The 16516-nt window shown below is 28.1% G+C and overlaps 1 protein-coding gene across 1 annotated transcript in view; it reads left to right on the forward strand.

Moving 5' to 3' along the window:
• LOC111628011 (titin-like) overlaps nt 1–16516 on the forward strand; it is a 235651-nt gene that overhangs the window by 79588 nt on the left and 139547 nt on the right. Inside the window, 8 exon segments of the mRNA XM_023371728.1 lie at nt 3007–3300; nt 3387–3528; nt 6635–6807; nt 7399–7707; nt 10239–10333; nt 10409–10616; nt 10902–11175; nt 11273–11493. Of these exon segments, the coding sequence (XP_023227496.1) occupies nt 3007–3300; nt 3387–3528; nt 6635–6807; nt 7399–7707; nt 10239–10333; nt 10409–10616; nt 10902–11175; nt 11273–11493 (1716 nt within the window).

A 16516-nucleotide genomic window follows, 5' to 3' on the forward strand; every position in this document is an offset into this window, starting at 1 on the left:
CTTAGTGTGTAATGTCTACAATACTAGTTTTCAATTTTTTTTACTATTAGTGGACTTAGAGGTCACCTTAGATGAAAGAGAAAAAATGACCCTAAATTAAATTTTCCAGAATAAATTGAGGAATAAGGAATCTGAATTGAAATCAAATTCAGATTCCTTATAACAATATTAGAATTCCTTATCTTCAAACTTCTAGATGTCATGCATTATAAGAAAAGATAACTATAAAAGTTTATTTTCATGAATAATTAATATTTGATATATAGTCCAATAATGTAATCATATTTTTATGCAAAATAAATTAATGTTCAGTATTTCCCAAATATCTTTACTGGTTGAAGGGAATGAAGTGGTAGCCAGATGACCAAAAAATATTGCATAATATTATGAAATTTTTTATTATTTATAACTACAATCCCTCTTTCTTTACAAATACTCTTATATAGAATATTTGTATATACAGGGTGTCCACTTAAACAACTGTCCAGGGGCGAAAGAGATCTTTCCAGTATTGCATGAGAGTATGCATGTGATGCATGCTTGATCCAGAGCTAAAATAACTGAATGAGATGATTTAGCATAACATACAAATAATCTTTGACTGTAAAGAATAAAGACAAAATTTCAGAAATTGATACAAAAAAGTGTTTTATTTTGTTAGAGAACATGTTCAAAATGACTGCTTTCAGTGGCAGTACAAAGAACGGTCAAGCATAGCATTATGGATGACACGTAGCATTCCTAATGTCACTGTTTCATAGTCATATCATATGTATCTCTCCAGTTTGGTAACATGAGCTACTGGGTATGTATTATACATGGATTCTTTTAAGTGATTCCACACGAAAATATCCAGAAGGATCAAGTCTGGAGAATATGGTGGCCATAGAACATAGCCATGTCGCCAGTGGTTCCAAACCCCTCTCTTCAAGCCACTGATTCATATCTGTCTGGGAATGAGCTGGTATGCCATTGTACTGTAAAACCTACTGTGTTATGCCAATAGCAAGTCATCAAGTCATTCATTCATCAATGTGTTTAGGATGTTCAGACATTAGTCACTATTGAGGGTGCCATCTATTTATGAAGCATATTCTGCCTAGTGGCATTTTCTAAATGAATTAATTGTTTGATCCTGGATAGATATTTAAATATCAGTTATTTTAGCTATGGAACAAGCATATAACAAGTGCATAGATTCATGTAATGCTGGAAAGATCTCTTTTGCTCCTGGACAGATGTTTAAATACCCCCACATATATAATCAGTTTCTAGAATTTGATTTTTTTGATCTTTAGACAGTTTTTCCACCTTTTTCTATTCATACATATTTCTTCCTTGATATCTCTCTTCATAATTTTTCATATATATCGTCTTCCCAAGTCTTTCTCTTTCATTTTTTGTGGTTTCTATTCCATGCCTATCGTTAGCAATTTGTATTTTCACATATCCACCATATCAACTGCTTTCTTTTTATTTTGCCAATAATTGATTCCTTTATGTCAATCACTTTATTATTCATGTACAAAATGAAAAATTAATCAGCATAATCTTGTCACTGCAAACATTTTAACTGCACTTAGCTGGCTATCTCTCAATCTGTTTTTGATATTCCCTACATATTGGCTTCAAATATTGCATAATATACTTCTCAGGTGTTACATATATTCTGTTTTCTTTCTATGATTTTGGCTTTCCAACAGATTCCACTCATTCTCTAATTAAACTACCTTTCCTTATTTTTTCCTGTTTTCTATCACTCAATTATCTTTCTCATCTTGGACTTAATTTCATTCCTAAATATCTGTAATGGTCCCAAACTGTCTTCTGCTGCACTTCCTTCAGCTAATGCCATGCCTTGGAGTTCCACAAAGACAACCAATACAGAATGAAGCAAAATGATGACTGTTCACATTTCCAAACTAAACTTAATCCACTGGAGAAAAAAAGAGTTCTAACTAATTCTGTTAATTTATACTACCCTATACTTTCCTCATGCAAATAGTTTGTTTTCTCCATATTCATAGATAATTCACATAAACTACTTAAAAGACATTATGCAAAAAATTCTGCTATTGACATCATTGAAATGATCTTAGAATTCCAAAATGAATGGTAGTACAGTTGAAGTAAATTGCATGTAGTCCTCAAATTTACTTCAATAGTTTTTATGTTAAATCAAACATAAAAACTATTCAGTGACTACCCAGGGATTACTATTCAGGGATGATGATGATGATGATAATTAAGCATAATTCCAAATGTCATATGTAAATTTATACTGTATATTGTAATCAGTTATTGTACTTACTGTAATACATAAGGTGCAAATTTTGTAGTTGTTTAGCAATCTGGCATATTGATTCTAAACATAATAAAAGATTTTGAGTTACACTTTCATATTTTTTTAAATGGCTTTTTGTTGTTGTTTCTGGTTGGAAAATTATAGGACATAGAAACCACAACAATAGTTTAGGATCATACTTTATACATACAGGCTTATATATGTTAGGCTCAAAGATCAAAAATGGTTAATGAGTAGATAAAAACAGACAACTGTTGTGGCTTTATAGAAACACCCAAAAGAAATTTGCATCCTGGCATTTCTTAAAATTCTGTAATAAAAAATTTGTTTTGGAACTGTTAAAGAAAATGCCTACAACACATTCCAGACATTATTAACGTACTACAATGCATTGTTCCAGAAACAACATGAGGCACTTTTATAGCACACACATCTGCCATCTTAACCTCATTAACGAAGAAGAGTAGGCCGATTCAAGACAACTTAGCTGTCTTATTTAAAGATATAATAACTGCAATTTATATAAATTTTATACTTTTAATATGGAATCTTTCAAAAGATAGACTATGCAACACAATTGAGATTATTATTATAGAGTATGTTAAACAATTACTAAAAAAAAAATCATATGATTAAATAAAATTTACAAAACAGAGTTCATAAATTATTGTAAACATTAATATTACGTTACCTTTATATAGAAACGGGTGAACCTCCCAAATTCACAGTTCTACTAAAGCCAACTACTACATGTGAAGGGAAGACGATAACATTATCATGTGTTGTAAAAGGAAATCCAAAACCAGAAATAACTTGGTATCATAACAAAGAAAAACTCCAGCCTTCCAGAGATTTCCAAATAACTCATAAACCAGAATCAGGTCTTGTGACTTTAACGATACCAGAAGTATTTCCAGATGATGATGGTATCTTTCATTGTAAAGCTGTAAACTGTTTTGGAGAAGATGAAACATCAGCAAAACTCACTGTTACAGGTAAAAATTTATATCAATTACATAATTTCAGATAACACTGCAATATTTTATTATTAATTTATCCAAAATTTATGTTATAATTGCAGAAGATATTGTGATAATTGAAAAGACAGATGTATGTGAACGTCCTCGATTTATAAAGCCACTTCTTCCTAAAACTGCACCCGAAGGTGAACCAGTAGAAATGTCAGTAGAAGCAACAGGTGTTCCTACACCTGCTTTATCATGGTTAGTATACTATAAAACATTATATAATCCATTAATTTAATTAAAAATAAAAAGTTTGATTTCAAATATAAGAATTTTGCCAGGAAAATAAATAATACTGATAAGTATTATTTATTGATATAATACATATCAGTAAATAATACTCCATATCATATATACTGAAAATAAACAATATTGATAAGTATTATTTATTTTCAATATTTAAGTATATGCTTTTAAAGTTTGTTGTTACAATTATTTCAAAAGAATGTGATATAAAGAAAATATAAAATGAAAAATTTTATATTTGGATTGGATTGGACTGATGGGATAAGGCAACAACACATGGGTGATTTGCCAAAGGAGATGCATTGCAAAAAGAAGTTCAATGGGAAACTACTATCCCCTGTTTAGGGTTATACATGTAAAAAAACAAAAAATGCCATGTGACCAATCAATTGGTGAAGTACAAACTTGTAACCAACAACTATTGCTCAGTGGTTTTATCCACTGAAGCACTGACGGGCATAATTTTGTATTTGTATCCCATCTATTAATTTTTTTATAATTGAATAAAGAAATCTATAATTAAAACTTAATTTAAACATGAAAGCTGAAGAAAACTGTATTTTTTAGTACCAAATAATCTTTTTAAATTATTAAATTGCTATAGTTTGAATATAATTAATATTTTTAAATTATTAAAAGCCCTCTTTCTGCCTGAGATGGATGTGATAAAAGGACCTTTTACCACATCCATCAAAGGTTTATCCAAGAAAAGGTGATCAAACAACCATTTTTCCCGACATGTCCTATATTTTAGCCTTTCTCTGATGACCAGTAGAAATTTTCAAGTTATTGAAATAGTGAATATCCTACATTTTAAGAATTTCTGTTTTTGGAGGTTACCATGTAAATTAAAATTTATAATAAATACATTGATTTTACAGTGTAAATTGCACAGGCATTTGCTAACAACAATTTCAATTACAGTGGGTAATCAGTTAACGAACAAATTGGATAATGAACACTTTCGTGAAAGATTTTTATGTTTGGACAACAAACACTTCACAGAACAAAACAAGAACAAGTGATGTAAAATAACGAATTCTGATTGGTCTTCAGGCAACAATTCGAAACTTTTTGGAGTGCAGGAGATGTCGACATTGACACTCAACCCAGTATATATTGCTTGGATAGTATTTCTCCAAACTTTGAAACTCTCCCTTGTAATTCCAGCCTTTTTCTGACAGAAACAATTCTTTTATAGTATTCGCGAGACTGTCAGGTGGGCACTTGTTAAGTTTTGCATCGGTTTTTATTTTCGAAAGGTGAGAATATAATAGCAAAGGTAGAGAGTGGGCAGATGTTTGATGTTACTGGGCAGTATGGCTTGAACAGGTCTACAATAGGCTGCAGTTCAATCTTATCTGAGAAAGATACTGTATAATCAAGAAGACTCAAGCAGCTAAAGGAGTAACAAAAATCACATCTGAGAAATAAAGAATTGAAAGAGCTCATAATGGAACCTGAAACTGATCTGATGACAGAAGAATGCCAAGAACTCTTGAATGAACACCAAGAAACTTTGCAAGATATGTTAAATATGTTTTCTTCTGAAAAAGAGGATTAATGCCAATATCTGCTATTAAACATCTTTTGAAGAAGTGGGAGGATGTCAGAACAATGGTCTTAGAATGGTATCCAACCAGGTTGAGGTTAATATGCTTGATCTCTACAATTATAACGCTATTAATTACTTCTGAAAAATCCTGAAGAAGAGAGAAAAGCAATTGACATTAGACAGATTCTTTAACCTACAAATGGAAAAAAACATGACTAATAAAAATTCAAGACTGTGTATATATGTATTTTCATTATTATATATAAATAAATGAAAGTATATATTTTTTTTTATTTTTTAAGTCTCCAGAACGAATTAATCAAATTCTCATAAAAACCTATGGTAAATCGATAATCAATTAACAAACAATTCGGATAGCGAACAAAGTCTTGGAACGAATTATGTTCGTTAACCGATCATCCACTGTATTGAGAAAAACGTGTTTTACATTTTAGAATAAAGTGTCCTCTTTACTCCAAAATGTCACTCATTTGGTCACCATATCCAAGCCACAATGAGAATGGTTGAATAGTGAAAAATGAGGCTCAAACTACTCATGAAAATTTCTGAGAATCCAACTCACTTGTCAGACTCAAATTCAGCATTTTTAAATTCAAGCAATACTTTTTTAAAAATAGATTTATAACAACACAGATTGAGCTTCACTAATCCAGCAAGCTTGGAATCAAACAGGTGCTGGAGTAGCAGATTTTCTGAATCGGTAAGGATTACAGTAAAAGATGACAATATTACTGGTAATATATGTACTTATATAGCAGTATCAATCTCTGTACACAAGCTGTGGTGGATATAAACAATGTGAGATGTTGGTGGTGCCACAGCTGCTGTGTTGACAATTTGTAGATAATTTGAAGTGATGATGTATATTCTTATAACTCTAAGGAAAAGTTGATAATTTCAAATATTTTATTGTTCAGAACTGAAAAATTTCAGTTTCTCACACTGGAAACATTGCACAGTGTTAGACTAGATATTGCTTGTTGGAGAGATTAGTAAAAACTAGTTAAGCTCATGTAACTGGTTATATAACAAAGAAACAAAGAATACACAAATATTACACTGTCTTGACTCACGGAAGGTCAGCACTAAAAAGGGGAGAGTGAAACGAGGTCACTGTCTCTAACGGCTCCCCGAGAGGTCAACAGTGCCACCAACCTTTTATTACATAGCGGAAGAATGTTTACAAAATATTGCGACACAATGCATTATATGTAACGATGTCGTAACATTACACAATAATTTCAAAAATTGATTCCAACACAGCTGATTGAGCAGCAGTCATGCAAACCAATGAATGATTACCACATTCAAAATCACAATCTAGAACCAGTGATTAATGAATCCTGGATTAGTGAGGTTCAACCCTATACTTAAACACTAATTTTAAAAATATAACAAATTAAAGTAAAGCATAAATGGAAATTTATAATTGAAGATCATTATATTTAGAAATTTTTTAAAATATTATTTTGAATTATATAGGTTTCATAACAAAACTCCAATGATATCTTCACATGACTTTCAAATAACTACAGATGAAGGAAAATCATCATTAGTAATTGCAGAAGTATTTCCTGATGATGGAGGAATGTATGAAGTAGATGCTGAAAACATAGCTGGAACAGCATCAACTATTGCAACTTTAACAGTCATTCGTAAGATAATTATATTATTATTTTAAATTTACTTGCTTATAAAAATACAGTAGAACCTAGTGTTAGACTTCTTAAGTTTATAGAAGATTGTCATATAACTGGTTAAACTTGTAGAATCAGTTATATGACCAAATAAAAGCTTACACAATTTTTCTAATGAAAAGTTGGTGCTAGAAAGGAGAGGGTAAAAATGATGATGGAAAGAGGAAGTCCTGAAAAACATTTTATCTGTTTTTAAATGTTGACTCCTATACTTAATGTAGAATTTCTGTGATTTTCTTTGTTATTAAGTATAAAATACATAAAATGAAACATAATTGTTATAAATGAATGTCAATAAAATAATCCCAACTAACCTATTTTATTATTTGATGGCTTAGTTATTTTTAAACAGTTTAATTAATTAAATAATAATAAATCAGAAAGTACAAATATACAATACATGAATCAATATTATAAGTCCAAAATATACAATAATATTGTAATATGATAATGTTGCAAATATACAGATATAATCCTAATACCATTGAAGTAACACTTTCTAAAATTTTTTAAGTAACTATTTTTTAATTTATATTTTATTATTTACAGCTGAACCAGAACATGAAAAACCACAACCAGAACCACCAATATTTATAAAACCTTTGGTTCCTCAAATTGTTCCAGAAGGTGAACCAGCAATTTTAGATGTTGAAGTGAAATCTGAACCAGAAGCCACATTAACATGGTTCTTTAACAAACGTCCTATTAAACATTCCGCCGATTTTCGTATTTCTACTGAAAACAATCATTCTTGTCTAGTTATAACTGAAGTGTTTCAGGATGATGATGGTGAATATACATGTGTAGCAGATAATGAACATGGTACAGCTTCAACAACAGCACCTTTAAAAGTTGAAGGTAAGTTATAACACAATTAAATTATAACTTTCCAGTCTATTGCACTTGCTGATAGTTAATTCAATAATTTAAATATTAGAATATGAAAACTGTAAACAATTTAAAGCATATAATATTTTAATAATAATCTAAATTCAAATGAATAGTTGAAATAAATACTGGATTCCTTATAATTAAGTATAACACAATCAGTTTCAACAGATTAATATAACTTCTTAAGGCATTAAAATGATATTTTAATAAGTTCTTGAGCTGACTTCAGAAACATCAATGCAAGACAAATAAGACTTTGTAATCTGTTAAATTAGTTGTGTTGCACTTGTTTCGATGAATATAAATGTCAAATTCTGATAGTCATGTGACCGAGGCAAATACTGTTGATTGAGGGACCTGGTTTTGAGTCCAGGTTAGAAACCTCCAGGAATTTATGGGCAGTCTATGCCAGATATATTGGACCCCATCCCTCATTATCCACACCATTTTGGGACTGGCCAAATCAATGATGATTCAATGAGAATTTATATACTTTAGTTATTGTAATATTTAATATAATTTTAATAAATTTTATACTAATAAGTTAATTAATTTTAGTATAAATAAAGATATAAAGCTTGAATATAAACTTGATATAAAGATGAAATAAACTATAGATTAGAAAATATTTCTAAGATGAATGTAATAATAATAATTGTTTATTATCTTTTTTATTTCTTGCTTTTATTGATTTAATTTTTTAAAATATTGAATATTTCATTACTATTTAAAACAGTATCCATTTCAGATTCATATGAAAGTCATCTTAATGATTTTTGATTGTAACATAACATGTTTCATACTTTATTATTTTCTTTATTATAACAAATTTTATTTATTTATGTTTATATTTTAAATATTTTCTGTTCTAAAACATAATCACAAAGAGTAAGAATTAAACATGAATATTCACAACATTTAACAGGATATTTAATAGAATAATATAAAATTATTAAAATAATGCCCTTTAAATATATCATATTACAACTTTCACATTGATAAAAACAAATAATTTTCATTAATAAAAGATATGAAAACTGATGTGAACTCCACACTACTTATTTCAAAATACAATAAATATAAAACATTTTTTCCAAGTAGACGATTCCATGTTATAAATTAAGTATCTTTGCTATAGATTTTTAAGGGCGAATAATAACGAAAGGACTTTTTAAAAATCTATAGCAAGATAATTTAATTATTAATATAAAATATTATTTTATTAGAGCAAATTTGCAGGCATTTTTGAGTCTTTAAATATAAATTTAAACATTTTTAATTGTTCTTCGAGGAGATAAAATTTTTTAAGAGATAAAATTTTAAATTTAGATAATAAAAGATTTAAATTTAAAATAATAAAAGATGAAGAGATAAGATTTAAAATTTTATCTATACAGTACTAATATTACAAAGAGGTAATGTTTGTAAGTTTGGATGTAGCGGGTAATCTCCGAAACTATTCATCCGATTTCAAAAATTCTTTCACCAATATTTAGAATGGAACCTCAGGGTGGACATAGGCTGTGTATTATTCCGTTAAACATTCATATAAATTAAAAGATATCATCTAGGGTTAAGGCTTTTATGTCCAACAGATGGCGCTACGAGTACGACGCCCTAAGTTTGCTTTTCTGTGAGGATGAATTAAAGCAGATCATCTTTTATCTATCTATATATAAATAATAATGTAATGTTCGTTTGTTCCTACCGATTCCTTTGAAATTTTGACACAACACTGCATTTGAATACGCACGTTTTTTTATATAATATACGTGTCGAAATTCCCCCCACTGGGGAGAGATGGACAGGATTAAGGCTTACCGTAAAGAACTCTGCTTCTATTTATATTATTTTAGATGCGGTTTTTTTTGCGTTTTTGATTGCATTTTAATAGGGTACGTCAACAGAATATACACTAAAAAGGAATTTTTCGATAGTCCCCCGCGGGGGAGAGGGACAGGATTAAGGCTTACCGTGAAGAACTTGGCTTCTATTATACTATTTTAGATGCGGTTTTTTGCGTTTTAATGGGCTACGTCAAGAGAATGTACACTAAGAAGGGATTTTTCGATATTCCCCCCGCGGGGAAGAGGGACAGGATTAAGGCTTACCGTAAAGAACTCTGCTTCTATCTATACTACTGTACTGCAATATCATATATACAAAGAAAAATTTTATGTTATTAATTCCACAATGTCTTGTTAAATGCTTGAATAAGATATTTATTTATTGAATCATAAATATTAATAAATCCATCTTACAATATGAATAAATTTAAAAATTTTGTTTAAATAACATCAAAATTTTCATATAATTTTCAGGGAATTTTGACAATGGTAATATCCAGAATATTTATTTATGTAGAATAGAAAAAGAAATAAAGATTATTTATGTTAATTATGATATAAATGAATTAAATAAAAAGTTTATATATATATATATATATATTGTGTATAAGTATATTTGAAAAATTTACTCTTATTTAAATGCTCTGACAGTTGAACCAGAAGAAGATCTCCAACCACCAACATTTACAGTTCCATTGACCCCTGTAAAAGTAATGGATGGAGAAGAAGCTAAACTGTTCTGCTATGTATGTTTTTAATTTATAAAACTGGTCAATTATAAAGCAAAGAATAAATGTTAATAAGTAAAATTATATATTTAGGTGACTGGTCAACCCAAACCTAAAATTTCTTGGTATCATAATGAGCATGAAGTTAGAGAAAATAATGATGTCTGGACGACTCAAAGAAATGATGGATACTGTGAATTATTTATATCTGAAGTATTTCCAGAAGATAAGGGAGAATATATTTGTAATGCAGTTAATAAAGCTGGTGAAGCAATCACGAGAACAGAGCTTACAGTGGAATGTAAGAAATTCATGATTTATTTGCCAATTTGTAATAACATTTTTATTTTCAATTAGATACAATTAATTTCATGTTTTTAACAAATTGACTAAATATATTTTCAATTATCAAAACCACAATTTAATTAATTTAAAACATTTTTTAAGCCCTTTGTTCCTTTAAGCATAATGGAATCTTCAAAAATTTATTCAAGCAATTAAACAAATTTTAAAGATTTTTTCTAGTAAATGTATTTATATTTTATCATTTAAAATATAAAAATATTCAAATAAAACTTACTTTCAGCATACGAATACATTCCCGATTCGGAGATTGCTTCTATAAGTGTTGATAAAACTTCACCAACAGCAATTGAAACAGATGGAACTTTTCCAAGTCTTTCAGAAGAAACATCAGGAAGTCCTTTTGAAATGCCAGATTTATCTGAAGAAGAAGTCTTTCCTGTACAAACCTCAACTACTACAGTTTCACTTGAGAAAAAACCAAGTGATGTTGGTACAGCTCCCAAGTTTGTAAAACCTTTACAAAAAACAACAGTTTTACAAGGAAGACCTGTAAGGTAAACCAATTCAGTTTCATAAAGAAATTATTGAGATAATATTATTTGAAAAAACCCAAACGATATAATTTTATTAAGAGTTTTTCATTTTTAACAGATTGGAATGTAAAGTTACAGGAATGCCTCGTCCAAAAATCACTTGGTATCGACATGGTAAAGTTATTAGACATTCTCCTGAAATGGAGATATGGTATGAACCAACTGGTGTTTGTACTCTACAAATTATGGAAGTAAATCCAGATGATACAGGAGAATATATATGTGAAGCACATAACAGAAATGGTGTTGATGTAACGATTGCAGATTTGGTGGTTGAAGGCAAGTACTACAATTTGAACATGTCTTCAATATATATGTATTATTTTTTATATATATGCAAATTTAATTTATAATATATGATATGCTATTAATTTTATATAAAGCTGAAATAATTTTACTAAAACTTTGCTTCTCTCATTTTATTAAATATATTTTAAATGATAATAATGCTTTTAAATTTTTCAGCATTTAATTTGTACAAGTTATATAGCATCAAATTAGATTTTAGTATTCATTAATTTAATAATATACAAAACTTATAATGCTATATTTGTTTATCTTGTGCTTTATAAACTTAATTGTTAAATTTATATAACAGAATAGAATATGTAGAACATAATACTGCTTTATAATTTAGTAGCGATTAATAAAATGTTTAATAAGTAACTTTAGAAACAATCCATATCATTATTTTGTTTAATAATAAAATAATTATAAGCCCAAAAGTCAGTTAAAATAATTTCAAAAAACAAAAAAAACCTTAGTTAAGAGTATTTGTCAGAACCAGTTTGGAATATTTGTAATTCAACGATTTTTAAATAAAATTCAAACAATAACATGAAGCTATCACAAACTGGTTTTAAAGTACAGTATTCTTAAAATACATCTCATTTAACTGACTTTTAGGCCTTTTATATGTTATATTATTTTTAATATATTTAAATGATATATATTTTTGTAATAATTAATTTATTATCTTAAATCAGTGACATATATTCTAATGTTTGACTAAAACATTAGAATATATGTATGTTTGACCAGAGTATATGTTTCAATATACTCTGGTCAAACATACATAACTGTAATATCATCAGTAATTATAGAAAATTTAAAAATTATTTTCATAGAGAAGAAAATGTTTCAGTATTTTTGATATTTTAAATAATTTTATAATAAATAAATAACACATAAAGAAGTATGAAAGATTAATAAATCCATTAAAGTTAACCTCTTATAACAATGCTTTACCTGAAAAAAAATGTTTATATATTGGATAATGTCTTCAGATCATCTCTGCCAATCTTCAAGTTTAATACATATTAGGTTTTGAAGAGAGAAAATGAGAAGAATTGAGAAAATGTTTGTCAATATTTAAAAATTAAGGATAGAACAGTTTATTTTTAAAAATATTAATAAGGATAAACACATATTTCTAAACTTTTAAATAGTTTTATACAGTTGGTTAAATAGATGCAATGGTGAGATTTGACAGCTGGATGGCCAAGGCAATTAAGGCTTTAGCCTACTACTATGGGAGATCCAGCATAGAATTCAGGTAGTCAAAAACTCCCAGGAATTTTTCAGAGAATAATCTGTCTTGGATATGTTGGGCTCTATCTTTCATCATCCAACTGCTCCATTGTGAGTCTGACCAAACCTATCATGGGTATGATTAAGTTAAAAAGGTCCTCTTAGTGTCCACAGAGACAAGAGAAAGAGGTAAAAGATGAAGAAAAAAAAAAACAATGTGGGACTTTAGCTTCTTGTTCTTAGGAGTTTCATATCAAATCTGGAATTGGGTTATTTATTTTTTGAAAGTGATTATGAATCAATTTCTTAAATAGAATCTTTGTTAGACAGCTGAGATGAAGAATTGGTTGTTATTAGATTAAATTAAATAAAGAATAATTTCTCATTTTTTACAGTTGAATGTAGATCAGTTCCTTTGACTAGGCTTTCCTCTAATATATTAGTTGGATATTCTAGTCTTATTATCAGAAATAACCAAAACAATCATTGATGAATGTATTGCTTGTTTAATGATGAAATATTTTTTATAAAACTTGAATAATTTGAGTAATAAACTTTCAGAAATAATTCTGCTTTATCCATATCTACAAGCTTCCTTTATTTACTTCTCATTTAGAAATGCATGAAAAGAAATTATAATTTTTTCTTTTTTACAAGTTTTTTTTTATAGAATCTAACATAGTATTATACTAAAGTATAAAGTATAAAGTATGTTTTTATTCACTAATGTTAGAAAGTAATGTGATGTACCAGAACAAATAATGTACCAAATATTATGAGGAATTTATAAAAACGTGATCAATCATATGCTACTCCTTCATCCCTATTGAAGAAGGTTGTTTTGATGGGATAAGACAACACAAGGGAAATCTGCCAATCAATTAATGAGGGTTTCTTTACATTATGGAATCTTGACATCATGAATTATTCTGTACAAATAAGAAAAGAAAACATAACTGTCAAGATCCATATTGTAAACTGGCCTGCACCAATAAAAAAACTTGAATTCATTGGATCATACATTGGTTAGTAATACAAAGATCAAAAACTACTATCAAGAAACAAATGAGACACCAAGGAACTCTCTTCTGACATACTGGTATATCATAAAAATTTTTTTCACTTTAGTGGAAAGATTGAAGTGAATGGAATTTCAGAATTAAATAATATTAAGTATGAAAAGATCAGATATAAAATTACAAAATATTAAAATTCATAGATAAGCTCTGATATCAGCAGTAAAAAGATAAAAATCAAAAGAGTAAATAAGACAGTATTTAGTTTCTAAATTTTACTGCAAGATATTTCCTGTCATTAATTATTAATCTTATAAATTTGCTTGAGATAATTGTGTAAATCAAATGCAGGTCAAATCTGCAAAAAATTTACAAAAATAAACCAAAGTCAAGCTAAAGCTAAAGCTGAAACTGTTAACGTCAAAATAGATCAGTGTTTCCCAACCTTTTTTTGTGCTATGCCCCACCTAAGCCTTTCTAATATTCTTATGCCCCCCTAACATATACAGCGGCTATACAGTTAACTTAAACTCTGGACGAGTCCATTTTCGAATTGCCCCCCTTAACAATCCAATTGCCCCCATGTGGGGTGTGGGCCCCATGTTGGGAAACACTGAAATAGACTATAATGATAGTAATTAGAAATCTGTTATTAAGATAAGATATTGTAATGCATTTCATAAGATGGCTTTAATTATAAAAAATTCTAAATGTTGTACGTTTTAGAGTAAATAGAACATAAGTTCAGCATACAAGTGACAATGAAAAATTCTTAAAAGCTTTAGACTAGAATTTAGAACTAGACAAAAATTACCTAAATTTATGAACAAATATTAAATGGTGTAAGTGCAAGACTATGATTTAATTTTTTTTTCATGAATTTAAAGCTACAGATAATAAATAAAAGTAAACAATATATATTTGTATTACCTGATTATTTTCAAAAAATTGTTTTTTACATAATGATGTACAGGTTAACATTTAAAAATCTGGTGATCTCCAGACCTGAAGAGTGCTGGATTTTTTATGGTTATATATGATGTACATATTTAACAGAAAATGACTATTTGTATAATTCTTTAAAGAAAGAAAATTAAACACTAAATGAAAAGCAAATAATGCTCATCAACTAAATAAAAGAACAGTTCTACAGAATTTTATTTAGGTGCCTCCAGAAAACAGTGGCGTGCCAACATGGTAAATTTGAAAATGCACTTCGAAATCCATTCCAGAAATCTGAAGGAACTGACTTATCGATGACTGGATTTTTGAATGTCAACCTATATTTAAACCATAATATTATATTACTATCAATACATTAATACAACTGTTAGCTTTTTTATGTAAATTACTTTGTAGATGTTTCTTCACATGTTAAATTTTGATAAATTACAGTTATTTACATTATAATTATCAGTATAAAACAAATCATGACTTATTTAAATATAAAAAGTTAAAACAGTATTTATAAAATGAAAAAAGTAGATTTCATTCTATGAATATAAACTCAAGAAATTCATTAAGGACTTTCAAGGAGAATTCTCCCCATCAACAGTATCTACACATTAAAAATGATCAGAAAAAAGAAACAAAGTTTGTGTTATAGTTAAATATTAAACTGTAATTAAAATAAAATGGTTAATACTTAATAATTTTATAAATAGAATTTTAATATCTCATTTACTTCATATAAAATATTAAAATTTAATTTTTAATCATCTACACCTCATTTCATATTCTCAATAAGTTTTGTATTACACTTCAATATATAATAAGTTTTATAAAAATTTCAACAAAGATGTTTAAAAGTTTTTGTCAAACAGTAAATTAATATTTCTTTTCTATTCATTCATACATATTAAGTTTTCACATTATTATTATGGAAATAAGTTAGCAGATATATAAGCATATACCTTTCTGTAGCAGAATTTCTATAACAATTTTCCATAATAAATTATTCAATCTGAAATGACCAGAATAATAAAAGTCATTTAAATTATGAAATTCTAAATTCTCCATGTTAATAAGAATTATTTCTTCTCTGTTTTTGATCAACTCCAATCCACCTGATAGACTGATATTGAATAAAACTTATAAGAATAAAAGAGAAGACAGTATCTTTATAAGAATAAATTTTAAATACATGTATAACAACATACATAACCCTATATTTCTAATACCAAATTATCTGCCAGATTTTTTTCATTGAACTTTGTTAAGGCTAATTAATAATCCAAAACAAGGTAATTTGGCTAGTAAAGTTGTTATCTCATGATAACTTTAATAATTAATTTATTTTTAATTATTAAATTTATTCTGATATGACAGTTTAACTGCCATCTCTAGTCAAAATGCTCTGTTTTGGATTATTAATTAGCCTTAATATAGTTCAATGAAAAAAATCTGGCAAATTATTTTGTATAAAGTTTAAATAAAATTCATTGAACATTCTAAAGCATTATTATGAATGAATGATAGCTGGCCAAGATGTTAGTCTGCCATTATATAGAACCAAGATTCAAGTAGGTCAAAAACCTCAGAAATTTCTATAGATAGTTTGATCCATATATGTTGGGATTTGTTGCTGTTGCTTGTCACCCAACCATTCCATTGTGGAATTGGCTGAGCCTATGATGGGCATGAAAAGCAGCTCTCTTATTAGTCAAAGAGCAAAAATAAAAACACAAATAAAATTTTAAAAACATTATTATAATGGAAATTAATTGACTGAAAACTAAGAAGACAATATTAACTTT

The sequence above is a fragment of the Centruroides sculpturatus genome, unplaced genomic scaffold, assembly GCF_000671375.1.
Source record: "Centruroides sculpturatus isolate CEXI.00-Female unplaced genomic scaffold, Cexi_2.0 scaffold545, whole genome shotgun sequence".
Lineage (NCBI taxonomy): Eukaryota > Metazoa > Arthropoda > Arachnida > Scorpiones > Buthidae > Centruroides > Centruroides sculpturatus.